This window comes from Spermophilus citellus (genome assembly GCF_964194105.1).
Source record: "Spermophilus citellus genome assembly, chromosome: 15".
NCBI classification, from domain to species: Eukaryota; Metazoa; Chordata; class Mammalia; order Rodentia; family Sciuridae; genus Spermophilus; species Spermophilus citellus.
Genome location: NC_138195.1, coordinates 96,933,125 through 96,959,817, shown reverse-complemented (window position 1 = coordinate 96,959,817; position 26,693 = coordinate 96,933,125). Strand labels below are relative to the sequence as shown.

The following is a 26,693-nucleotide window of genomic DNA, read 5'->3' as shown; positions in this document are numbered from 1 at the left end:
ACAGAAGAGCACTGTGCTCACCACATGGGGCCGACCGCTACCCTCCCTACCCTAGCACCCACTTGGCTACTCGGCCCTTCTCTCCCTGGGTCCTGCCTTGGGGAAGTTCTCCTGCTGCCCACCCAGGGCAAAACACAGGACCCCAAGCCTCCTTGTCATGTCCATCTCCCATCCCCTTTATTAGAATGCACACTGCTAGATGCCCCTGCTTGTCTCTTCAAAGCATCTTCAGGCATGAGATAGAACTTAAGAGCACAGGTGCTCAATAACCCTTCAGCCAGTGGTCAACTGGAGGATCCACACCTCAGCTAACAGCACCACCCTGTACACCTCTGCCCAGACCCACAGCTGTCCAGGCCTCTCACCACAGCCGCAGGACCCTTCTGAGAAGTGACAGTGCTCACCCCCAACTGCAAGAAGGAATCCCAGGCTGGGCGGGAGTCAAGATACGAACGGCGACCCCTGAGGAGGACCTGGGCCTGGCTGCCCAAGGGATGGTAACAGGCACTACTTTTGAAACAGACAGGAAGCCCATCCTGCTCAGCACCACTAGGCCAAGCCAGGGCAGCCAGGGCAGCCAGGGCAGCCAGGCCTGCACTCCATGCAGACAGGCTGTAGTCCTCTAGAAAGCTCGCCGCAGAGCGCTCACTCCAAAGGAACACCCGCTGCAGCTCTTACCTGGTAAAATTCACGAAGCCAGTTCTTCTGCAGGTTTTCTGGCTGTAGGTTAAGGTAAAAAAAAGAAAAGAAAAGTCAGTCAGACCACAGACACTGGCCCAAAGAGCCTGCATACTTAAAAACACCTGAGGTGCTGAATGTAATGTGTCTTAACAGCAATAAGGAAAATGAAGACAATGCTCCCTGCCACAGGGGGCCCAAAGTCTGACACCTCGGCCCCTACAGGCAGACCTCTGAGCACCCACAGCCAGACCGCAGGGGCCTGGGCTGAGCTGTCCCCTGGGTGCCCCAGAAGCCACGACCGGTGAAGCCAACAGCACCATGCTGCTTCCCCACCAGGTGCATCCTCCCCTTGCCAGCTGGGGCTTCTTATGTGTGTGGTGCTAGGGATCAAGCCCAGGCCCCATGCAGGTGACACGAGTGCTCTACCACTGAGCTGCACCCAAGTGAGTTAGATATACAGATACAGATACGGATATACGTTTAAGACAGGGTCTTGCTAAATTGACGAGGCTGGCCTTGAACCCTCAGTCCTCCTGCGTCAGCCTCCCCAGTGGCTAGGATTATAGGCCACCACACCCAGCTGCAAGTGTTTTTAAGTGTCCTGGGAATCAAGATGATGAAATTTAATTACCTCAATGCACAGATTATTTCATTGGTCTATATTTGCACATGTAAAAATACACATATGAAAAAAATATATTTCTCCTAACTTCAGCTATTTTTTAATATTTTCAGATGTTTGAAAAGTTATTATATGAACATTTTATAAAGTAAAACTAAAACAAAAGTAAAAATGAAACTCTTATCTAGATATTTCAGCTAAAAGAATACCACAGAAATAAATTATCTAATACAATCTACCTAATACAATTTATTTCCTTGTCTTTGTAAATATAGTTTTGCTTGTTGTTTGTTATAACTGTTGAATTAATCTTGAGATAATAGATAATACAAGCCTTAACCCATATGTATTTCAAGGAAAAACTTAAATCCAACTTTCTCCATGTAATTTCATAATTTTGCCTATTTTCTAAAGAAAATATGATTTAAAAATACACCTATGGAAAAAAAAAAGATGATGAAATTTAAGATCAACTAATGAAGGGAAGGGGCTGGTGTTATGGCTCAGCGGTAGAGCGCTCACCTAGCACGTGCGAGGCCCTGGGTTCGATCCTCAGCACCACATAAAACTAACTAAATAAAATGAAGTTATGTGTCCAACTACAATTAAAAAATAAATATTAAAAAAATGAAGGGAAAACAACTAGCAAGGACCAAGAGCCTCAGAGACCTCAGAGTATGAGGGGACCTGGATGTCCACTGACCCAGAGTGCCCAGCAGGGGTGCCAGGCCCTCATACAGGAGGCACAGCCTCCCTCCCTTGACCCCAGGAGCCACAGCAAGACATCTCAAAGGACAAACTGGAGCCTTCAAGGATCTGAACAGAATGGCCAAGCAGAGGCTCAGTCACCAGCCATGGAGAAAACAGAGAACCAGGGGCTTACACACCTGCTGGGACGCTAGAATAGAGCCGGCAATGGTGCCAGGAAGCAGAGCCGGTCTACACTGCTGCAAGGAACAGACTGGTGGCCCCTTGAAATGCTAAACCCAGAGTACTATCTGGCCAGCAAGTCCACCCAGGTGTGCACTTGACAAGTGGAAACAGTCCACACAGAAACCTACACGTGCATGTTGTCAGCAGTGGTGAGAAGGTGGACACAACCCAAATGTTCATAGACCTAATGGACATGCAAAGTGTGGACAATGGTGGAAGACTTCTTGGCAGGTCTGGCCCTTAGGCCTCATGCTCCTCTGAGCCCAGGCAGAGTCCTATCAACCTGAAGCCATGCTGCAGGGACTCAGCCCCTGCCTGGACCTCTGCACCTGGCCTCCACATCAATCAAATGCTCACTCCAAAGCCCTCAGCAATTAAAGGCAGGACTCACTTTTTGAAACAAATATCAACCCCTATACCAGGTCCTGATCTGGCCACGGGGAAAGCCCAGTAGTGCCTTCCCAGGGACTGCCACCAACAGAGAGCCCACCCAGGTGAGTTCTTCAAGGGCAGCCAGCAACAGGGCTCCAAGGTGAAGGGCAAAATATGTGCACTGGTCTTTTGAAACCTGAGATGCCACAGCGGGAGCGACTGGAGGTATACTTCCATAGCAGTCTTCTCCAGAGCTGCTGTCCCAGGGGCCAATGACCCACACCAGCCCTCGTGGGGCTGGGAGTACATGCAGGAGGCCTGGAGACTCCAAAGCAGAGGACTAGGCCCTGCAGGGGAAGGAAGGAGCCACGCCTCAGGGCAGGGCAAGCTAGGCAAGAGCAAGGGAAGCACAAGTTATAGAACTTGACTGCGCAGCCCCCAGCACAACGCAGAGCCCCTCCTCGCATGGTCCTGTCCTCATCCAGGAGCCCTTCTCACACACACTGCCCACTCACACTCTGGTGTTCCCATTCCCACACCCCTACTCCCCACACAGTGGCCGGCCTCCAGGGAGGCGACCCTCCTCTTCCAACTCAGAGGCTGCAACTTGTCCAAGCTCTCTCCCAACATGCAGCCCACAGCCAGCCACATCTGTTCCTCCACCATCAGGATACACACGACTGCCCACGCCTGCCAGGTGGGTCTGTGGCCCTGGCTTTCTTCCTCAGAAGGGGTCTCCCTGCTCTTGCCTTGCCCCTTCCAGTCTATGCCCCACACTGCAGCCAGGGTAATTCTTGGCAGGCACAAGCCCGCCAACCCTCCACTGCCTCCCACCCCACCTTGGCAAAAGACAAAGCTTCCCCAGCCTGCACCAGGCCTTAGCTCCTGACCCTCTCCATTCCCTCCTAGTTCTGGGGCCAGCTCTCCACTCTCTGCATGTTCTCTCCTCAGAGTCATAGGGGGCCTGTGCTGCTCTTGGGTCCAGCAGAGGCCATCTCCTCCACCAGTCACCAAGACTTCCATCCAGCCAATCCTAAACACCCGTCCAGCAGGCGTGGATAAGCCACCTCCTATTCCTCCCCTGCCTTTGCTAGGGGGGTCAGGGGCTCAGGAACTGGCAAAAGTAACTGGACATTTCCCTCCCAGCCTCATACCCCACAGTACACAGTAGGGATAATTCTAAGAGTCAATAAAACAATAACAACTTCTTCAACCACCACCCAGTTCTGGGGCTGGGGCAAAGATGGTGAGGGCCTGCATGGGCAAGCCTAGTAACTGCACAAGCAAGACTGGTACAGCCTCATACCTTGCCAGGAAGGGCAGCCAAGTGGGCAGGGAGTCTGCAGAGAAGGGCCCATGATGATACTCAGGATGCAGGGCAGCACAAACCATGGGAGACAAAGTCAAGACAGAGCACACACATTCCCTAGAAGGAAAGGAACCCACAGGCCTGCAGAGAAGGGGCATCCAAAAGAACCAACGAAAAGACAGGCGGCAAAGCAACCCAGGCAGAGGATGGGCCAAGTGCTGTAGAACTCAGCAGCCGTGCCTCCAGCACTGTGCCACAGACACAGCTGAGGCCAGCCGCAGGGCGGGTGAGGAGCCCGCAGAGCCAGCTGCCACAGCCTGACCGAGGCAAGTAACAGCCATCACATCAGGAAGGGGAGGCTGCCTGACAGCAGCTGTCTTTCAAAACAGGCAGGGTGTTCATGCTCGTGGTCTAAACTAGTTCACAGCTCTAGATGTGTTCTCATCCTTAGAAAACCTGCAAGGATATCACATCTCTTGCTCCTATGAACAATTTTCTCAGATTCAGAAGTGCCTTCAGTTCCAACTGAGCACCTCTTCCAACAGGACTGTCTCCAACCTTCAAGGCCATCAGGAAATCCGGCAACCCGCCCTCTGCACTGACCGCTATCACACACAGATGGTAATGCTTTCTGGGTGGTGAGATTTGGGGAGAGGGGTGAATTTTTCTATCATGCTATTCTTTAAGGGAAAGAAAAAAAAAGATCTTCAAAAAATAATTCTACTTCAGTAGGAAACCTCTAAGAGGTGAGACTGGTGTCTTTAGCTCACAGGTCACACACCCTGACCATGAACACACAGACCAGCGAACACTGCACCGCTCCCCAGGACCAGCAGTCCTGACCTTCAAGCGCAGATGTTAAGACGGAAGAAGGAGGGAAAGGCAGTCGCTGGGGTCCTCACCAGCCAGGCTACTGGTCCAACTCCACGCCTGTGGAGCTGTTTCACAGGCACCACTGCGTGTGATTCTTGTTGTATAAAGGGAGTGTGCCAGCCCACCAATAAGAAGGGGAGGTCCTATAAGCCCAACCAACTGAGGCAAAAGACACCTGGGGCCCAGCCAAAACCACACACACCATGAAACCTTGCAACACTCGCCCAAAGGACAGCACGCTGGGAATGAACAGGAGCAAGGAGACCCACCTTGCCCCAGCACACAGAGGAGGACACTGTTCTTCAAAACTGTGTCAAGATGGTGCCCCACAGCCCTCCCGTCATGCCCCCCATCCACCCCTACATGTGAGGAGGAAATGTGCGATTTCTTGAAATCCACAACTGAAGTTACACCATCCTGCATTTGCTTCACACCCTAGACCAAAATGTGAGGATCTGAATAGTGACCACAATGTCCCACTGAGGCAGCATGGGCACATTCGCTCCCGGCACCTGTGGAGTGGCACGAGCCGCAGGCTGCCGGCCCGAGCCATGCCACCCAGGCACGCTTAGGTCATCTCCAAGACCTGCAGGGAGAGGGGATGAGAAGCTCAGGGGCAGCAAGGCAAGCACAGCAGCCATCACCTGCACCCGGGATGCACAGCAGCAAGCGGAACCATGTACCAGTGCGTGCACACATACACACACACACTTTGCACAGGCTGGGGAGGCACTTCTGCCAAGACCAAAGGAAAAGTGCCCGTGCCAGTGCTTTCATGACAGTCTCTGCCCCCAGGCACCCTTCAGGAGCAGCTGAACACCCACCACTGTGGGGGAGACTCCCAAAGGACAAACAGCACAACTGAAGAACCAGACAGAAAGCACAGCAGAAGTATTTCACGCAGCAATGGCTGGGATTTTCTAAAATTAATGAGCCACCAAACCACAGATCCAGGAAGCTCAGAGAGCACTGTGCAGGATAAACAGGAGCAAGTCCACACCTAGCCCAGCATGTTCACCTGCAGAGGGCCACTGACAGAAAAGTCCAGAGAGAAGCCAGAAAAGAACATTCCTTAGCTGTGGAGGAAAATGACAAGAACTATAGTCAGCTTCTAAACATGCAAGCAAGAAGGCAATGAAGCATTTCAAGTGGCAAATTAAAAAATAAAGCACCAAACCAGAATTACACACACAGGGAAAGTGCCCTTCCGAAGTAAACCAGAAAGGAACGCTTCTCAGACAAATAACAGATCCGCACACTGCAAGCAAGGTTTAGAACTTTTTCAGGGAGAAGAAAAATCAACAAGTCAAAATGCACATAAGAAAGGAGGAGGGCTGGAGCCCAATATATAGAAGTGGTGACAAGCTCTTCCATGATAGACAGGGTTCCAGGTCGGTGTGCAGGCCGAGGCAACAGGCCAGGTCCAACTGGGTACACTCGTACACACAGCACAGCCCTCCCCACGAGTGCTGGGCTCCTGTCAGGGCAAAGCGAACTCCTGTACTCCAACAGGATACCGCACATCTGACCAACACCATCCTCAGCAGGCCTTAGAAACACAGATGTCCTGGGCAGGCCTGACCCTACCAGATGACCCTTTTGGAGATGAAGATCATAGGCTGGACGTAGGCAGCCCAAGACAGATCCTGCCTCCCGTGGGCTCCAGGAAGATCACAGCCCACCCACCACTAGTTACTGTAGCCCCAGGCACCCCACAGGGACCAGCTGGGAAGAGACAAAGCCCCCCACAGAAAAAGGAGCTCAGAAACTTGCTAGTTACATAGCACAGCTTAAATATACATGGTCCATGACAAACTGGGAAGCATGCTGACAGCATCAGCACCCGAGTACATGTGATAATCAGGGTAGACGTTCTGAACGTGCTCACCCCTGCTGAATTTTGTTTTGGGGTAACTATCATGGCAAAGATCTGATTTAAAACTTTACCACAATATTAGCCCACAATCTCCCCACGGTGTCCCAACACTGCTCCTAGGCAGTCTGTTCCCCTTGTTCTCTCAGTTAGCCTTGTCCAATATTTGCCATTCATGTTTTCAAACAAACAACTTTGGCAATTCCTGAACCTACTGTTGTTCTTTTTTTTTTCCCCTCTCTCTCTTATTTTTCATTCATTAATACTTGGATTCATATCTATCCTTCCTACATTCCTACAGTATGGCAGAGCCATATGTTTCAGCATTTGGGGTTCATTTACTTTTACACTTCGTGTTTCATAGCCAACAACTCTGGTATATAGCACATGTGTTAGAACTATTACAAACCACAAGTATGGACCCTTGTCCTAAAGCCACCACACTTAAGTCGCAAGAAGACCCAGATGCCTATTCTTTTGCAGAACTACTTAACCTTGCACCCACAGGAGCAGGAATGAGAACAGAAGAAAATCAAAACGCCCATATTACCAAAAGAGCTATACAGATTTAATGCAATTCCTACTAAATCTCCAATGACGTTCTTCATTGAAATAGAAAAGGCAGTCATGAAATTCATTTGGAAAAATAAAAGGCCCAGAATACCCAAAGCAATCCTTAGTGAGAAAAAGCAAAGCAGCAGGCATTACAATATATGACCTTAAATTATACTACAGAGCTATAGTAACAAAAACAGCAGTGGACTGGCCCCAAAATAGACATGAAGACCAATGGTACAGAATAGAGGACACAAAGACAAACCCACATAAATATAGTTATTTCATACTACACAAAGGCACCATAAACACACATTGAGAAAAGATAGCCTCTTTAAACAAATGGTGCTGAGAAAACTGAACATCTATATGTAGCAAAATGAAATTAAACCCATATCTCTCACCCTGCACAAAACCCAGCTCAAAGTGGATCAAGGACCTAAGCATTAGACCAGAGACCTTGTGTCTACTAGAAGAAAAAGGAAGCTCAGATCTCCATCATGCCACTTTAGGAACCAAATTCCTCAACAAGACTCCTGAAGCGTAAGAAGTGAGATCAAGAATCAATAAATGGAGTGGTTTCAAAATAAAAATCTTCTTCACAGCAAAGGAAGCAATCAAGAATGTCAAGAGAGCCTATGGAAAAGGAGAAGATCTTAGCCACCTGCACCTCAGGTAGACATTAATCTCCAGGGTATATAAAGAACTCAAAAAACTTCACACACACACAAAAACACACACCCACACAAAAAAAATACCAGTTAATAAATGGACAAAAAAACTGAACAGGCACTTCACAGAAGAAGAAATACAATTGGACAACAAATACATGAAAAAATATTCAACATCTCTAAGAGTTAGAGAAATGCAAATTAAAACTACACTGAGATTCCATCTCACTCCAGTCAATGGCAATCATTAAAAAGAGAAGTAACAATAATGTTGGCAAGGATGTGGGGGAAAAGGTTCACTCACACATGGCTGTTGGGACTGCAAATTGGTGCAACCACTCTGGAAAAGAGTATGGAGATTCCTCAGAAAACTTGGAATGGAACCACCATTTGACCCAGTTATCCCACTCCTCAGTTTATACCCAAAGGACTTAAAATCAGTATATACTACAGTACCACAGCTACCTCAGCAGCTAAATTCACAATAGCCAAACTATGGATCCAACCTAGGTGTCCTTCAACAGATGAATGGATAAAGAAAATGTGGTGCATATATACAAAAAAATAAAGAAGAATGATTTTATGGCATTTGCCAGTAAATGGATAGAATTAGAGACTATCACGCTAAGTGAAATAAGCCAATTCCCCAAAAAAAAAAAAAAAAAAAAAAAAAAAACAAGGGTCAAATAGTCTCTCTGATACGCAGATGCTAACACAATAAGGAGTGGGGAAAAGAGAAGTTCAAGGACTAGACAAAAGAGAATGACGGGAAGGGAGGGGAATGGGAATACGAAAGACGACAGAATGAACTGGGCACAACTTTCCTATGTTCATAGGTGAATTCACAACCAGTTAACTCCACATCAGGCACAACCACAAGCATGGGAAGTTATATTCCATGTATGTATAATATGTCAAAATACACCCTGTCATGTATGACTAAAAAGAACTGGGGGGGGGGGCAGAACTAACCTACCTGAACACAGGTGGCAGGACAGCACATCTGAACCCCACAGAGCAGGTAATGAAACCAAAGCCAATAGTGAAGAACTCAGAGGGAAAAGCAGTTAGAAAATCAACAGCCACCAATGAACCAACAGCAGCAGCCAGAGACATGCTGGAAAAGAAAGCCCTACTTGCAGTGGCAGCACAGAGAGAGGAATGAAGTTCTTCTCATGTGAAATTCTCTAAGAGGAAAACTTGGAGCACTCCTGAAAGAGGCGAAGAGACTGAGTCTAGCGGGGAAACCCTGCTGTCCTGAGAGGCAAAGGCAGCCCGTGACCAGGCAGCTGAGGCTGAGGTTCAGGTGGATGGTCTGCACCTCAAAGTCCAAACACAACTTCTAGGAAGACTAAGTTTCACTGCCATAAGAATTTTTGCATGGCAAAACCAAAAAGCAAGTTCCAAAATGGTTGGAAATATTTGAAGAACACTCAAAAATCAAAAAAGAAAAAACAAATATAGAGTCTGGGCAAAGATCCATCTCACAAAGGACTGCATGGCCAGGCAGCACCCACCTCCCCATACTCCACGCCCACCTGTGCCACACACCACCGCTCATGCAGACACACTTGTCACCCAGAAGCCACGGAGTGGGGCCTGTGCTTTAGATAAAGACTAAGGCCATGGGGCTGGGCTTGTGGCTCAGTGGTAGAGCGCTCGCCTCGAACGAGTGAGACCCTGGGTTCGATCCTCAGCACCACATAAAAATAAATAAACAAAATAAAGATATTGTGCCCATGTATAACTTAAAAAATATATTAAAAAAAAAAGACTAAGGCCAGAGAACAAAGAAGGAACCATGAGAATAGGACAGAGGGGAAGCCCAGATTCAAATTGTGATTCTCAGGTGGGGCTCTGGAAAGGCTCTGGCCCCTTGGTGGCAGGTGGCAGTGCACTCTCCCTCTAAGGTGGCACTATCCCCTAGAGCACTGGACCAGCACCAGAGCCCTCACTGCAGCACAGGGCAGCAGTCACAACCACTGCATTTCTGGCAGCCACACTGCAAACTTGGAATTTCTGAGATCCTTTCCTTTCTTGGAGATGTGAACAATGCACTCTGTTGCATCCTGCTCTGTGATTCCCCATCGAGATCGATCCAGATCTGCCCCAGATGGAGATGAGCATGTCACTGCCAAGGCCTCACACCCCCCCAACCCCCACCCATTCTTTGCCCTGCACCTGGAGGGCAGAGAGCCTCCTCTGGAGTCCAGGCCACCTCTGCCTGCTCCCCAAGACTGGAAGCCAACAGGGTCCATGAAGGAGGCACAGAAAGACCATCTCTCCCACACTCACCCTTGCCTCCAGGGCCTGGAGGCAGGAAGTGCAGATGACCTTAGGACACACAGTAACTAGAAGTGTACAGTTCCACCAATCCTGCTAGCAGCAGGCGCCTCCCGCGGAAGCCAACAGTCAGGACTGTGCAATTCCATCCCACCTGAGGGAAGCCCCCAGGAGGAGGGGGAAGGTACTTTGACCCCAGACTGGCCCTCTGTAGCCCCTGGCACGAGGTTGGGCTGGCAGAGCCCAGGATGGCAGGTGAGCATGTGGGTCTAGCTGACAAGAGCCTAATACCTAGTCAGGCAAGAAGGGTAATTGCTGTACTACCCACCCAGCAGGACCAACAGCCCCTGATGACACCATGCCCCAGGCACTACACCCTCCTTGCTGGCCACCGGGACTCTTAGGTGGGGCCCAGAAGCCCCATGTTCTGGCCCCTGCCTTCCAGTGCCTTCTGCAGCCCCACCATCCCTGCCACCTAAAGGACTGATGCACCCTCACAGAGGGAAGGTACCAGGAGCCACCCAAGCAGCCTGCGGGCCCACTGGGCATACACAGCTGGGCGTGTCCAGCAGCTCTCCCTCAGCAGGTCAGCACTAGCTCCTAACAGGAAGAGGTCAAGGAACAGGTCAAGGCCGGGCAGGAGCCCTGGCTCAGGGCAGACCTGGGCCAAACCACAAGCCCCAGCTGCGGGAGACCACATCCTCAATGCTGGGGGCGGGACCCAGGGCACAGCAGACTGCAGCAGGCTCTCTACACTCACTCTTCCCTAAAACTTTAAGCACGAGTCATTCAAAGTGAACAAATGCCCAGGATCCCAACACCAAAGTGGCCCAGGCCTCCAGCCTCGTGCAGTGACCAGGGCGGTGCTGTGGATTCCTCAGGAAATCCTGCCCGGGACACACTTGTCCCCATGGACAACCGCTTCCTTTCACAAAGAAGACGGTTATGTCTGTGCAGTCACGAATACACTGAAGGTAAAAATAGCCCACAGAACATGTGCCAGCCATGTCCCCACCAACAGCCTGTTGACAGGGAGCCATGGAGGGAGCCCCTGCGGCTGTCCTGCGGCAAGCCTCAGAGCCGCCAACCAGAGACCCTGGCTAGGCCAGATAGCCCGGGCTAGAGGAGACCCTGATCCAGGAAGGCTGGCTCAGCTGGCCTCAGTAGTCAGGGTAACCCTCTAATTTGTCAGCACAAAGCAACAGGCACTGGCTCTTCTCAACGAGCACAGCAGGGCACCGGGCACTCCCCCGGAAAACCTGTCAGCAACCTGGGCAACACCAGAAGGCTGCTCCACCTGCATGACCCACAGAGAACTCACTGTTGGTAAAGACCGCTCTCCACTCAGTTACAGCAAAGGCCTGGCAGTGCCATGGAGACACAGGCGTCTAGCAGAGGACAGGGCACAGAGAGGCCCCTCACACATGACACGAGACAGAAGACTTATACAACCGCCATACTGAAAGCCATAAAATATTCATGGGCAAAGTTAAAGACAGCCTCAATAAGTGAAGTGATCATCAATCCTGACCATGAATCAGAAGACAGCACTGGGCAGCTGCCGACTCTCCCATACTCATGTCCAGACTCAGGCAACACAGGTCCTAACCTCAGCAGGCTCCTACAGATGCTGGATACTAGGTTGTCCAGAGCAGTCTTCGAGACCACTCAGCACTTCACTGACCTGCAGCCTTATGTGAAACCACGGTCATCCAGACTCGACCCGCAGAGCAGAGGGGCAAGGCAGAGTCCAGAAGAGATGCTTGTACCCCTTGACTTCCACAAAGGAGCCTACAAACTGATTAGGAGCAAACACCTTATCAACAATTGTTGACAAGATAGCTGGATGCCCATGTGAAAAAATAAGCCTCAACCACAACCTCAGGTCCCGTGTGGAAAGCAAAGCGCAGAAGGCGAAACCACAGAGTTTCCACGGGGAAGCAGCCCCCATGCCTGGGGGAAGCAGAGTCTCAGGTCACAGAGGCGAGTCTCACCTGAAGAGTGCTGAGCACCAAGACACCAGTGCCAGATGACAAGGCCAGCATGGGAGAGGCGCGTGAGTCACTCGTGTGCTGGTGACAGGAGGAACTCCGGCCATTCCACAGTAAGGCCAATGCCACAGATGAGAACATATAGACCGGAGATGCACGCAGACACTCTGCTAGAACAGAAGGCCACAGGAGTGGCCAGTAAGCACTGAAAAGATGTTCACTGACATCAATGGTCACCGAAGGCCAGCAAAATCCCAAGGAGATGCCACCATACACCCTCTAGATCGCTGGCACTGAAAACCAAGGTTGAATATCAGTAGGATGAGGAGCGGCCAAACCCTCCATGCTGTGAAACAGAAGAGGTATAATCACACTGGGAGAGTTCTAGCAGCTTCTGATAAGGCTACGCATCTCCCCCAGGACACAGCAACTCCACGTAGAGGTGGGGTCACAGTGCAGGGTGACGTGCACAGTACAGGGATGCCAGTCTTTCTTGCTCAGAAAAGCCAGAACAAACAGCCCAGGTGTGCCCCCTCTTACAAGGGACCATGCCACTCCTGCTGGGAAAACAGGCACCAACCCGAAGGCATCAGGTGAGAGCTGGAAGCCTCACAGAGAATGCATGCCCCCGAGCCATAGGCAGCATAGGCCCAACAGGTAGGGAGGCTCGCAAATACCCCAGGCTGCAGGGAAAGGTGGGGGCCTTTAGGGATGACATGCTAAAGGTCGGGTGAGCAGGAACCTACCTGTACATGCCAGAGCTCAGTAAGCATGCACTGGAGACCTGTGTGTTTCACTGCATGTAAATTTGTCAGGTGGAAAAACTGAACACACCAAGCCAGATCCATTTAATGCCATTCACAGTGAAGCATTTCAGGGGACTGTACCCACAGCTACAATTTATTTTTAAATCCATCAAAAACAAGAAGGACCATTGGACAAATAGATGTGTAAATGTGTAGCAAGGTGCCAATGATCAAATCTAGGCACAGACAGAAAAGTATCAACTGTTAAGTTCTCTCAACCTCAGTAGATGTTGAGATTGTCATATAAATTCTGGAGAAGACTTTAAGAATAGAAAATTAAAGGGGCTGGGGATGTGGCTCAAGCGGTAGCGCGCTCGCCTGGCATGCGTGCAGCCCAGGTTCGATCCTCAGCACCACATACCAACAAAGGTGTTGTGTCCACCGAGAACTAAAAAATAAATATTAAGAAATTCTCTCTCTCTTTCTCTCTCTCTTTCTCTCTCTCTCTCTCTCTCTCTCTCTCCTCTCTTTCTCTTAAAAAGAAAATTAAAGGGCTGAAGTCAATGGTCTCGTGACAAAAAGAAAGACCAGTGGTGTCCATTTTCAGAATATAGTATTTAGACTTAATTGGGATGTAAGATTCAATCGCAGCTGTTTTAACTAAAGCCCATCCCTTTTCCAGCCCCAATTTTAAAATTAGCCAGCCACATAGATGGTAACCCCGAGCTCCTCCTATCAGAGCAAGGGGCAGTGCTGCGGCAGGGATAAAGACAGGCAGACTGCCCGCCCAATCGCACTTGCTGAGCTCCTCCACAGCACACCCTTCTGCAGAAGTGAAGTTTGCCTTGCTGGCTGCTTCCCAGCACGGGCTCCATTCCTGTGGCACCCCAGTACTTCTAACATCTCTAAGGCCCTTTCCCAGACTTCTAAGCCCCAGCTAAGCAGAAACTGTTCTCAAAGACAATATGATGTGTTTTTCTTCTCAAATAGAATCCACTGCTGGTGACTACAGAGGCCACTGTCACACAGCCAGACATAGCCCTTGGAATCTTCTGGGAAGATTATTCCATGAAAATTCCCCCTGGGAGCTGCAAGGAAAGCCCCAGGAGCAGGAGGGTGGCACCCTGTGTGGGGACAGCCCAGACACCACCTACAGCCTCTTTTATAGCCTCTTTGGGGGGGGGGGGGGGTGAGCAGCCTGAGGGTTCCCTGGGCAGGGCAGGGCAGGGCAGCTCAGGTTGCCGCCCACAGCAGCAGGAAAACCAGGACCCGGAGGCAAAAAAACAAAAAAAAAGAAAGAAAGAAAGATGGAAGGAAGGAAGGAAAACACCCATTCTCTAGCAATTAGACATGCATTCGACTGCATGCGCCAGCCTCAAAGGACTTTTAAAATCTTAAAATCCAAGTTCAAAATAACACAAGTCTAAAAATAGGGCCCCTGTAAAATAAACACTTGCTAAAACTTCCTGCTTTTCTCCTTCATACAGTTAATCACTAAGGGAGTGTGGGACACCATCCCCAAGCCCTGAAACCCACCTGGCGGAGGAGGGATGGAGCAGGCAGGCTGGGGACTCGGGCACAGCTGCAGGGAAAGGTCAAGCCAGCACTGCCACACACAGGCAGCACACTCTGGGGAACAGAGCCTGTCCCTCGTCCCCACACCTTGCTTCTCACTGCTGCAGGTCGGGACCCCCAGAGCCCCTTTTCTGCATGGCAGCACTGTCCAGAAGTACAGATCTTCCCAGTGCACCCTCTCTAGGACAGAGGGACACCGTGGCCTTCCCCTCCCACTCCCACCCCACCCCCGACTCCCGCCCCGCAGCAGCCTGCACACCCCTCTCCTCGCCTGTCCCTGAGCTGCTTCTTCACATAGGGAACCAGGCTCTTCCTCCCCAAAACCCAGTGCTGCCCAAGGACCCTGCCCTCTAGCATCCACCCACCTAGCCCAACAGCTTCCGAAGCCAGTGGCCAGTGCCATGGGCAAAGCCCAGTGGACATGCTAGTGTACTGACTGTGCATACCTACCTGCAAGGTTGAGAAGAGCCAACATAGGTGACAGGAATAGGGACAGAGCACTCTGCAGGAGGCTCTAAAGACAAGGGGGCCTGGCCCTGGCTCAGCTCAAAATACCCACAGGACTATTTCTCTTCCCAAACCTTGTTCTTGTGGCCAATGACATACATGCAGGAAAATGTATAAGGTGACTGCACCCTCAGATCAAAAAGGACACCGAGACTCTGAGTGCTGTTCCACACGCAGTTACACTGTCAGATCTGTGCAGTATTACTAATGGAAAACTAAGCGTGACTACCCACATCTCAGAAGAGCTCACCAAAGTACCTCATATCACACAACCAGTGAGTGCAGGGCACAAGGCTTGGGACTCTGGGTCCACACCAGAACCCAGGCTCAAAAGCCCACAGTCTGACAACCAAAATTGGGTACAAAAGCAGAAAAAACCCTGGACAGCTGGCCACAAGGGACCAGAGTAGAACAAGCAAGACCAAGCGCTATATGCAAGCAGACCTCCGCCATGACAGCCCCCAGCCTTGTGAAACACATCAAAGCCATGCACACAGCAGGCCCAAAAAACAGGCACCTAAGATGCAGATCCAGGCCCAAAACAGAACACACCTCTTTTCAGGCCCACAGAGATGTTCCCAAACTGCAACCTGAGAAAGGAGAAGGGCACATGAGGCAAAAGTTCCCACTGCCACCTTCCCTTCCTCTCCCCACCTGGGTAGGAAAGGCCGTCTGCCCTGAGCCCTGTGACTGGTTTAGGCAAACTAGTTCTAAGCCTCTAGCTAGCATGGCACTTAGCACCTGCACTCAAACCTGGGGCCTGGACTCCCTGTCCCTGGCTCCCCCACCTGCTTCCTGACAAAAGGAAGTGTGTATGCATCCAATTTTTAAGGCTGATGTCAAGAGGAAAGTCAGTCTGCTGTCCTGCCAAGCCAGCACCCAATGGAATGTCCAACACATTCCATTAGGACTTGAGCCTCTCCCATCTCCCCTCGAAGCTCCCAATGGATCTAGAATGTGGTAGCATGTCACAGACAAAATGACACTTAACTCACATGGGGAGTAGAGGAGTGAGGAGGGTAGTAAAGTGGTGAAGCCAAGGTGGAAAGCTGGCAGGATGGGGAAGGTGTGGCACCCCCACTGGCGCCTGCAGAGTGCAGGCCACCCAGCCAGGCCTGCCCCAGGAGCAACTCAGGAGGCGGTATCATGGATGCCTCGCAAGGCCTTCAGAGGAGCTCCATATGAGAGATGCCCAGATGTGGCTCTGCCAAGAGGCTTCTCCACTGCAGAGGGTGAGGCACCTGTGCCAATTGGATTAACAGACCCAAAAAACAACGTTCGACCCTCCATGGAGAGCTAGCCTGGCAAAGGGCTTGTTTAGCACAAGTGCCCAACAGGTGCAGCCAGCCTGCTGAAGGTGGCCAGCAACACCACTCAGCATCCCAGAATGGACTTGCTCAACATGCTGGGCCCCTGTGCAGACTGCAGCATGAACACCTGACACAACTGAAGCCCGCACAGCCCCAAACCATGAGCAAGACCAGCCCTAGCTATAGCAACACCCCACCACAAACAGGGTGGAGAAACCCATACCTTTCTCTGCCAGGTCCAGCAAGGGCTCTGCCCCAAGATTCCCACCACCCAACCTGCCTTTCTGGCCTCTGCAAACGCGAGTGCACATGTGCGTGTGCATGCACATGTGCCTGCATTCCACCTACACAGAGCCACATGTAGTACCTCCCACATGGAAACACCCTTCGGGTGACATGCATACAACCCAGAAAGCACCTCGTGCAGGAGGGCCTTCAGTGGTGGCTACAGGGTCACCTGGCTAGCAGGAGCCCTTTGAACTCAAAAGATATTCCTTCTCCAGGTTCAATCTACCTGAAAGCCCAGAGATGCTTCAGGCATCCTTTACCATCAGACCTGTGATACATGCACATACCTGCTTTGTAAAAGACCAAACAACCCCCTACCCCAACCTAAGGAACATGCAAAGACCCTCGTTCCCAGATAGCCAGCGCCCAGAGGCTGGGGCTGCAGCCTGGCATAGTAGAGCACAGGTACCCTTCCCCCCCAACCACCGGCACATGCCCTCTGGGACCAACACCTGCGAGTGACCCTTCTCTTTAAGAACTAACATGAGGCCAAGTGTGGTAATGTGCACTTGTGATCCCAGCAGCTCAGGAGTCTGAGGCAGGAGGACTGCAAGTTCAAAGCTAGACTCAGCAAAAGCAAGGCACTAAGCAACTTAGTAAGATCCTGTAAATAAAATACAAAATAGGGCTGGGGATATGGCTCAGGGGTTGAGTGCCCATGCAGGGCTCTTAATTGACCCAGATGCAGGTGCCGGGCAGAGGTGGGGTGGGAGGCCTGCCCTTGCCCAGAGAGACCTGTGCCATTGTCAGGTTGAGATCAGGTTTTGATTTGTTTTTAAAAGTCTAGAATCTAGCAAATGACCCAAAAATAAAATAAAAGTTCCAATTTTTAGAAAACATATTTTAAATGAGTTCTGATATTTCTATGTGTTTGAATAATATCAGAACACCCTAGGGGTGGGTAGGCCTGGAAAGAAGAGTGGGCAGAGGCACCCAGGGACCTCACTCCACCCCAGCCAGGGGCTCTGCTTAGGCCACACAAACCCAGAAGAGGCACTGTCCGACAGCCAGCCCCTGCAAACATAGCTCAGCCCCACTGTGTCTCAGCACAAACTCTAGCTTCTGCTGAATTTCTCCTTGGTCCTTCTCCAAGTTCAGAAGGTTGCCCAGCTGGCCCCAAGGAGTGGGGCTGATGGAGGTGAGGGAAGCTCTCAGGAGGTTCCACAGCTCACCCCTGCCCAGAAGCTCAGAGACTGACCCCTTAGTTGGGTTGTCATGATAGCACTGTATTCTTCATCGGGTCCCTCTTTTTCCTTCCTTTGTTCACTTCTGGCCTCACTTCCTCCCAGATCAAGTTCCCAAATTCACTTCTTCTGTTCCAACCTTCTGTTCAGTATGGGTCTCCTTGACATCCTAGAGTCACACACACCCCTTCTCCTTCAAGAGTCCCCACACAAGGCAAGCTGCATCAGTAGACCTCTGATGTGTGCATGCACATGTGCCTACACCCCTAACTTCTGCCCTAATGGCACCCCGGATGCCTAGAAATCCTAGAAAACCAAGCCCACCCACACCATAAACGCCCACCATTCCAGGTCCCCAAGGCAACGTCCTCCTTCCAGCTGCTCATGCCCAAGGCTTGACACCCACTTGACAAGAACTCCCTCTGGGAACTGAGCCCTGATCCTGGGGAGCCTGACCTCCCAAGGAGAAGACAGCAGAGCGCTCCCTCCACAGGCACATGTTGAAGAGGCCACAGGAGGACACAGTGAGAAGTTGGCCATCCACAAGGCAAGTGGGAGACTCAGACCTACAGGCTCCAGAGATGTAAGAAACATCCACTGTGGGACCTGTCACCACAGCTGAGCTAATACATCCCCCACTCCAGCTCTCCCAGAATCCACTGCTCCATCACCAGCCCCAGCTGAGCAATGACCCCTCTTGCCCAGCTCCTTCCTTTCACGCTGAGACAACCACTCAGACTAAACGACTCACTCAAGCTATGGCCAGATCAATCCTCTGGAGGCCTGGGCCATACCCCATCCCTAATGTTGTCCAGAGCCACCTGATGACAACCAGCCTCTCTCAGCAGGGCTCTGGCTTCTCCCACAATATAGTGTGGCCTTCGCAGGTCACCTGTAAAGGGTCCCCACTGTCATGACTCCTCCAGCAAGCTATGATCAAGGTTAGGATTTGTTTTTTAAAAGTCTAGAATCTATCAAAAGATCCCAAAGTAAAATACGAAGTATCAATTTTTAGGAAATATATTTTAAATGGGTTCTAACATTTCAATGTGTTTGAATATCAGAACAGCCCAGGGGTGGGTGGTCCTAGAAAAGAGAGTGGGCAGAGACATCCAGGAATCCCATTCCAACCCAGCCATTTAAACTGCCCTGTCTGCAAAAAGGACGGGAGGCCAGATGAGGGTGCCCCTCCACGGGGTCCCACGGCCTGGGTGGTACTCTCCTGCATGCACCTGGGAGAAGGCACCTGCCACTGCTCCCTTCCTGACCCACTCCTCGACCCTCTCCTCAGCCCCACTCCCCTCGTGGCACACCATAACACTCCGAGGGCCTCAATGTGGGGAAGGGGCTGAGGTGGGGCTCAGCAGTAGAGGCTTGCCTACAGGCACAAGCGTCTAGGTTCTACCCCCAGCACTGCAAAGAGAAAAAAGAAAAACAAGGGGAAACCAAGCTCATGACCTCACTCTCTAAGTGTTCCCACTTTAGGGGCACCAACAGTCACCCTAGCTGGTTCCCCAAACACCTGAACTCCAATCTCTCCTTTGTCAGCAGCCACATCAATTCTATCTCCACAACGTCTCCAATTCTTCTTCATTTGTCCTTGGGCCAGTCTTGCCTGTGGCCCTCACTGAGGAAATCCACATCAGTGCCCACACTGAAATGCCACCTAGATTAAAGGTCCACAGTCCTCACTTGGGCCAGCACCAGTGAAAGGGCTTCCCCAGAGCACTGAGCCCTGCCATGCCAGCTGTGAAGCAGGGCCCATAACCAGCCCTGCTGCATAACTGAAGACCAGTGACTTGCCCAAGGTCACACATCCTGCAGACTAGCTCTGGGCCCCAAGCTTTCTCACTGAGCTGCTGCCACTGATGTGGGTCCCTTTATAGCACTTGCAAGACTCCTCCCACACCTTCTACTTGCCCCTGACACTTCCCACCTACCAGACCACTCCCTAGGGTCCCTCGGCCCTCTCCTCCTGTTCCATCCTCTCTCCACTTCTCCAAACTGGACCCTGAGCATATTACCTGGTGTCCTTCTCACTCACCCACTCCCTGCCCCACACAGAACCTCTCAGGCTGTCACTTGCCTTCAATTGCACAAGACTAACAGAGGGACGGCACATAACACGTGCAACCAAGATCACTGAAGCACCCGGCATGTGCCCAGCACAGGGAACGTGGGTCTTTCATAAGGCTTCATCTGAGCTACAGAAACCTCCACAAGACAGTGCTCTACAGCCAGCTGGGGCAGGCAGGCAGGCAGGGCAGGGCTGGGTGGGCAGAGCAGGGACAGGGGAGGGTAGGCAGGGCAGGGCAGGGTAGTTCTGACACCTTTGATGCCCAGGTGTATACCGTGAAGGATTAGATGTGGACCAAAAAAAAAAGTGAGGGCTTTTTGGTATTGATGCTGAATCAAAGTTGGGCAACAAGTTTTTGTGAGGGGCATAATAATCTCCCAAGAGTTAAGTAATTCTTTCCCTAACATTTCAACTTTAGAATCCTCTTTTTTCCTTCCTCAATGTGGTTCAAATTGAGCCCAGTTCCACCAAATTTTTGAGTGAGGCCAAATTGCTGACATTTAGCAAAGACACCCACAACTATAACAACCCAAGAAGTCCCCGCATCAAGAGCTGTCTGGCCGCCGGCACTTCAGAGCTTGCCCTATACGGAAGTACTGGAGTCCTCCAAGACAAGGAGCCGAGCTTTCCTCTCCACCAGGAGTCCAGTATTGGCTGGGACTACAGAATGCCTCAGTAGACAGAGACTACCGCACAGGGTCCAGGAAAGGCTGAAGAGCGGCCCCTGCCCCCTGCCCACCAATGCTTTACACTGAGAGGTACCGCACAGCCCAACACTCCCTGCCCACCTGGACATGGCCAGCCTCATATCCCAGTCCAATCTTGCCCACTTAGCAAAGGCCATCCCCCCAGGTGCTTCCTGCCCGACCCTGGCCTCAGCTTCAATGGCACTTCCTGGATGCTACTTCTACCTGCCCCTTCTCCAGATGCCCCTTACTCTCATTCCACTGCCACTGCCTTCAGGAGGCCCAGGGCCAGTGTGTGTCACAGCCACATCCCATTCCCTGCTCAGGGCCAGCAGGTCTAGCCCTGGGTCAAAATGTGAGGAGCAAGAATTGCAAACAAGGAGAGATGCTGGTGGGACCTGGCCCCTCTTTCCCAGACACTCCTCCCAGCAATGGCTTTAGGTGCAAACTAAAACCCCAAAAGCACCTTGTGGGATAACCAGAGTGCTACTCTAAAAAGGCTAGGAAATGGACGACACATAAAATGGAGCAATAAGACCCAATAAGACACCTCCATATGGGAGGTGGCTCTGCCTGTGCCCTCCAAGCTTCTCCTTGGGCCCAGAGGCCCTACCTGGGAGTGTCCCTCTGCTTCCCTTTCCTTTGCTCCTGCTGAACCTTGACCAAAGCCCTTTCCATATCCTGGCCACCCTCTAAGGTCCCCTCAAAATTTCTGGAGCCCAACATAACATCCTTTTTCCAAGAGCCCAAGGGTTCTCAATAGGGATCCCCACGGTGCAGCCGGACGCAGTGACCAGTGAGCACATAGTGACCAGTGTCTCTGGGAAGCAGGCAGAACCAAGTGGACATTATCAGGGCACATAAGCAGGGACTCAGGCAAGCTGTTCAGAAGCTGGAGTTCTAGGGGTCAAGCAGCCAGGTGCAGGTCTCAGGCCATAGCCTGCCTCCAAGTGCCCGGGCTCCATGTAGCACAGGCAAGGCAGGGTGCATGCCAGCAGCACCTGATTCAAGTAAGCAGGAAGGAGGCTGACTCTGAAGAGGAACACTGTGCAGGTACAGCTGTGCAGAAGCTGTGTGCAGCGTCCTGGTGAGCCTGCTAGATGACCAAAAGGTAAACAGAGCATTATATGCCTTAGAGGCCACCGAGGTGGGAGAACAACCTCCAGCCACAGGGTCTCAGGAGCACCACAAATGGAGGCCACAGAGAGTGTCTCCCTCATTCTATTCAGGACTAGGTAGGGCCCTCCCCCCCAGCACTGGGCAGAGAACTCTAAAACATGTAGCCATATGCCCGAAAGGAAAACCAGCAGCTGTTGAAAACCCACCTCATCCTGAACCTGACCCTTCACCCCGCAGACACAACCAAAACTCCACCCAGCAAGGACTGTGCTAGGATCCTACGAGAAGCAGACAGGAAATGCCAGTCCTGGGGGAAGGGGGTACCAGCGGTTTTCCTGGGCTTGGTGAGGACTATAAAGGGTACAGCCCACCCACAGCTACCAGGGGGATGGGCCTGCATGGGGCGGGTGCACACAGGGACCTGGTCTTCTAAAAGCAGGGCAGAGAAGGGCAGAAACAAGCCAGGAGGGCCGTGGCAGCAGTGCAAAGGGCCACAGTGGATGGGTGGCATCTGTGGGCAGGGAGACTTGTGGTGAAACCACTTCCTCATGGTGCCTGTGGTCCAGGCGGGGACAGGGGCCTGGGCTCCAAAGAGTCCAAGAGTCACAGTGTCAGTGGCATCAAGCAGTTCTCTGCAGAGAGTGTGAGGCAAACAATGACAGCAGGAAGAAAAGCCAGTGTGGACCACAGCTCCAGGAACTCCCCCTGGCATGCAGACCCCAGCTGGCAAGACAGCTCAGGGCACAGCGAGGCTGCTCAGAGAGTGAAGCGGGGCGTCTGAGTGCTAACTTTCAAGTTCACGCCTGACTCATCCTCACCAATGTAAACACTGCTCACAGGACTTCAAATAAACAGATTTCTACAGGAAAAAGAGCCTGGAAGTAAACACTCTCCAGGGCTTGTGGTTGGCCAGGGAAGTGGTGCCACTGGCCTTTTCCCTTTTTGCTGGTTTCTGGGTTTGGTTACTAATTCTATGACTTCCACCAGAACGGTAATGATGTGCAGGCTCTGCAGCGGCCCTCCCATTCCCCACCCACTCTCTGGCTCCCAGGGGTGGCAAATGCCAGCCGCAACTAACGCCCTGGATGAGGCTGGTGTCAGGGCCACCCCACAGAGATGTGCAAATGCTAGCCTGCTGAGGAAGAGCATAGCATTTATGCAGTGCGCAGGAAGCCAAGCAGCCAATGAGCCTGGACGCCCAGTGTTGTCAGGATGTTAGCCATCTGCATATTGGTGCCCTAAGGTTGCCATCAAAAGTGCCTCATGTACTCTTAAGACTTCAGGAAACAGAAACACCACAGACACTTGCTCCAGAGATGCGTCACCTGCCACACTGCAGATGGAACACTCAGAGCATCCTGAACACCCAAGCCACTGGTGCTGTTCCTCAGAGTGGTCCTCTGCATTCTTGTTTACCATGCAGATGTGAGGCTTCCAGCCTGGCCTGCTCCAGCTGCCCAGCCACCCTTCAGGAAGGACTTCACCAAAGCTGCACCTGGGGCTCTGAGGGAAACCCTCCCCAAAGCCTTCATTCATACACCACTGCACGTGGGAGATGGCAGCAGACCAGAGACCGCCCTCAAGGAGCTCACGGCACACAGCACCACATCTGACACAGCCTTCTACAGAAAGGAACTGAGCACGAAGCAGCCTCTCCTGGCACCTCTAAAACAGTGCTTTCATCTGGATTCTGAGGAGAGCCGGCCTTAGCACTCAGCCAGCCACAGAGCAAGGGAAACACTGCACAGCTCCCCGCAAAAGGGGGACGCACACAGCACGTGGTGGAAGGTGACAGCCTCCCCCACAACCAGGCTTCCTCTCAGTTTTGCCCTAGGTCACAAAGCCAGGGCCAGCACGCATACCCAGCCACAGGGCTACAGCATGGTAACTCTGTGAAGGCCAGGCAGTCAAAGGGACAACCTGGCTCAAGCCACAGCGCTTCGCCCTTCCACCCTGCAGGCTCTGAAAACCAGACTGAAGTGACAGGCAGCCCACCATCCCTCACACCCCAGCACCCTCACAACCAAGGGAACACCAGAGGGTATCAGCATGTTCAGACCCTGCCAATGCCATGCTCCTCCAGCAGGAAGCTGTGCCACCCCAGTGACCACCCTCCATGGAGAGAGCCTTCGGGAAGATGCCTTAGCACAGAAAGAGGCCCACTCCAAGGGCACCTGCCAGCTGGGGAAGACACTGAACACAGTGTGAAGACCTTCTGCCACCATGCTGTTCTCCTGCCAGTCCTTCCTCTGCTTATGCCTCACATCAGAACAAGCCTTGGCTCCCACAGCTCCCAGCCAGCTTCAGGAGCGGCTGGGCCAGGCCCTGTGGGTTTCCCTGCCCTGGCTCCCTGGAGGAGCCCTATCTCTTCCTGCCTGAACAGATGCCAGTCAGGAGTTCCAAACCACAGTGTGCTTCCAGGACTCCACCGACTGCCGACTCTTGCATCACCATCCACCAGGCTTTTCTCTCTTCTAATCCAGAGGTTCCGAAAAGGGCATCACAAAGTCGCCCTGGCCATGAGGAACAAAGGGGCTGGGAAACAGTGAAGACAGGGGCTGGTGGTCAGGGTGCAGCCCTGCTGTGTCTCCAGTCCCCACTTTGGTCATCAGTAAGCAAGGGCCCTGCAGAGAGGCCCCAGAGAGCAGGGCACAACAGGCCCCGTGGCAGAGCCCAGGGTAGCAGCAGAGGGTGGTAGTCTGGGCAGGAATGCTAAGAGCTCCCCTCTGCCCCAGCAGGTTTTCAGGCTCTCTTCCACAGAAGCCCCAGTCTCTCTCTTTGCCATGCAATCTCCTGACTATCCCTCTGGCCTTCCCCTCATTCAGCAAAAGGTACCTGCGTTCTGCTGCATTTAAAGGTGATCGGGGCAGGCAAGATGCCCAAAGTACCTAGGTCAGAGTGCTGAGCCTGGAGTAGGCACTGCTTGGGCAGCAAAAGCTCCAAGAATGATCCCACTGCTTGGGAGGGCTGCAACGTAGAGGGAAGGTCCTGTTTTCTCTCCTCGGCCCTGACCTACGGGATCTCCACACAGGGAGCCAATGCCCCAGCCTATTCCTTCCCAGCGTGCAGCAGCACCAGAGCAGTGTGGCAGGGGGCTCCTCTTTCCACGTTAGCAAAGCCAAGCTCACTGTCACAGGATACCCTCTCCTGCTGTCCTGACCACAGAGAAAACATCCAGTGAGGGTTAGTCACCCAGGAGTCATCATGATACCAGGGTCCTCAAACTACAGGTTCACCTGTCCCCAAATGCCTTAACGGTTGGCACACTGGAATCCATGGGGAGAATATCCAAGTATTTTTTAGTTTAAAAACTCATGAGCTGGGCTGGAGTTGTAGCCCAATGGTAGAGTGCTTGAAGAGCACGCCTGAAGCACTGGATTTGATTCTGAGCACCACATATTAATAAATAAAAAATAAAGGTCCATCAACAACTAAAAAATAATTTAAAAAAAAAAAACACAAGCTGCAGGGCTCAGTGGCGCCCGTCTATAATCCTCAGGAGGCTGAGGCAGGAGGATCACAACTTCAAAGCCAGCCTCAGCAAAAGCAAGATGCTAAGCAACTTAGTGAGACCCTGTCTCTAAATAAAATATAAAATAGGGCTGGGATGGGGCTGGGGATGGGGCTCAAGCGGTAGCGCACTCGCCTGGCATGCGTGCGGCCCAGGTTCGATCCTCAGCACCACATACAAAGATGTTGTGTCCGCCAAAAACTAAAAAATAAAAAATTAAAAAAAAAATAGGGCTGGGATGTGGCTCCATGGTCTAGTGCTGAGTTCAATCCCTGGTACCCCCACACCAAAAAACAAAACAAAACAAACAAACAAAAAAAAAACCCACATGTGCTTACAGTAAACACCCAAAGTAAAGGCAGTGCCCAGGCCACTCCCTATAAAATGCCAAGTAACTGAGCACTAGAATCAGTCCAGCAGGCACCCAGGGAGCAACTGGATGGTGTCTGAGAGGGAAAGCCAGGGCACCTCCCCTCCTATTCCACAGCAGGATACAGCAGGACTCCACTGACATCGTCTGGAAGGAGACTCTCTGGCCCACACTCAAAGTGCCCACGGGCATGCCTGCAGGTGTGTGGCAGAATAGAGGCAGTCACCAGGTGAGCCCAGGCCTAGCAGTGCTGCGAAAGCTCCCTGCTCAGAAAAAGCAGACATGTAGTTATCAGTGAGGAAACACCCGCAAGAAGATCACATCGGCTTCACAGACAAGAGTGGCCACCAACAACCCAAGATAAAGAAATATGGAAGCACAGGAACCTAACACCATCTGCGTACAGCTAGAATTACTTGCTTTCAATTATGCAGTATTAAGAAAATGTCAGAAAGACAATTCCAACGAGAACACATCACTGCAGTCCATGCTTACTGCCTTGCTCTGTGCAAAACATGCAATAATTTACATGCTTTTGGCAGTGAAATTTTGGTCCCTATTTCCTAAGCTTCCATTGTTTCACAAAAAGTCCTTAATAACTTACTTGAAGTGGGACACATGAGGCTTTCATTAAAGGCAGTTTAAGAAGATGCTGCTCTCAGGGAGCCACAGGGAGTAACTTCTCAAGCAGCCTCACAGGCTCCGACAGCACTCCTGGACACAGATGCACCCTGCTCCTCCAAGCTTCCTCCAGAGGAAGACTGGCAGGAACCACTAGTATGCAGCCCAACATTTCATGGATTTTGCCTGATGTGGTAATTAAGCAGTTATCACATGATAATTCATGAGAGGGAGGCATAAAATGTGTGTGAAATCTTTCTGAATAAAATTAATATTTAGAGAGAATTAATGGGGCACTGGGATAATGAGGCTGGAATTCGTGGGTTTCAGGTCACTGCTGCAAAAGCAGCCTCAGAATTTACACCAGGCCTTGTCACACAAAAGTACTTAGACCATCTGAAGATGACACCTCGTAGAGATCCACTGGAGCATGAGCTGTTTGTGGACAGACTCTCTGTCCTATCCCCCAGCATCTCCCAGGGGCTAGAATGACTCTCGGGAAAACAGACAGGCAAGCATCTGTAGAGTGCATCCAA

The 26,693-nt window shown here is 51.6% G+C and overlaps 1 protein-coding gene across 8 annotated transcripts in view; it reads right to left on the bottom strand.

Moving 5' to 3' along the window:
* The window catches only part of INPP5A (inositol polyphosphate-5-phosphatase A), a 175,029-nt gene that overhangs the window by 124,985 nt on the left and 23,351 nt on the right, over positions 1–26,693 (bottom strand). For 7 of the 8 annotated variants that reach the window (XR_014018879.1, XR_014018880.1, XR_014018881.1 and 4 more), the window contains exon 2: positions 679–720. Coding sequence is in view for 3 of the 8 variants with exons in the window: in XM_081266975.1 (XP_081123101.1) it covers positions 679–720 (42 nt within the window). In the remaining 5 variants the exon portion in view is untranslated. Of the gene's footprint in view, positions 1–678; positions 721–15,543; positions 15,582–26,693 lie in introns of all 8 variants that reach the window. The other variant, XM_081266977.1, reaches the window with a different exon arrangement.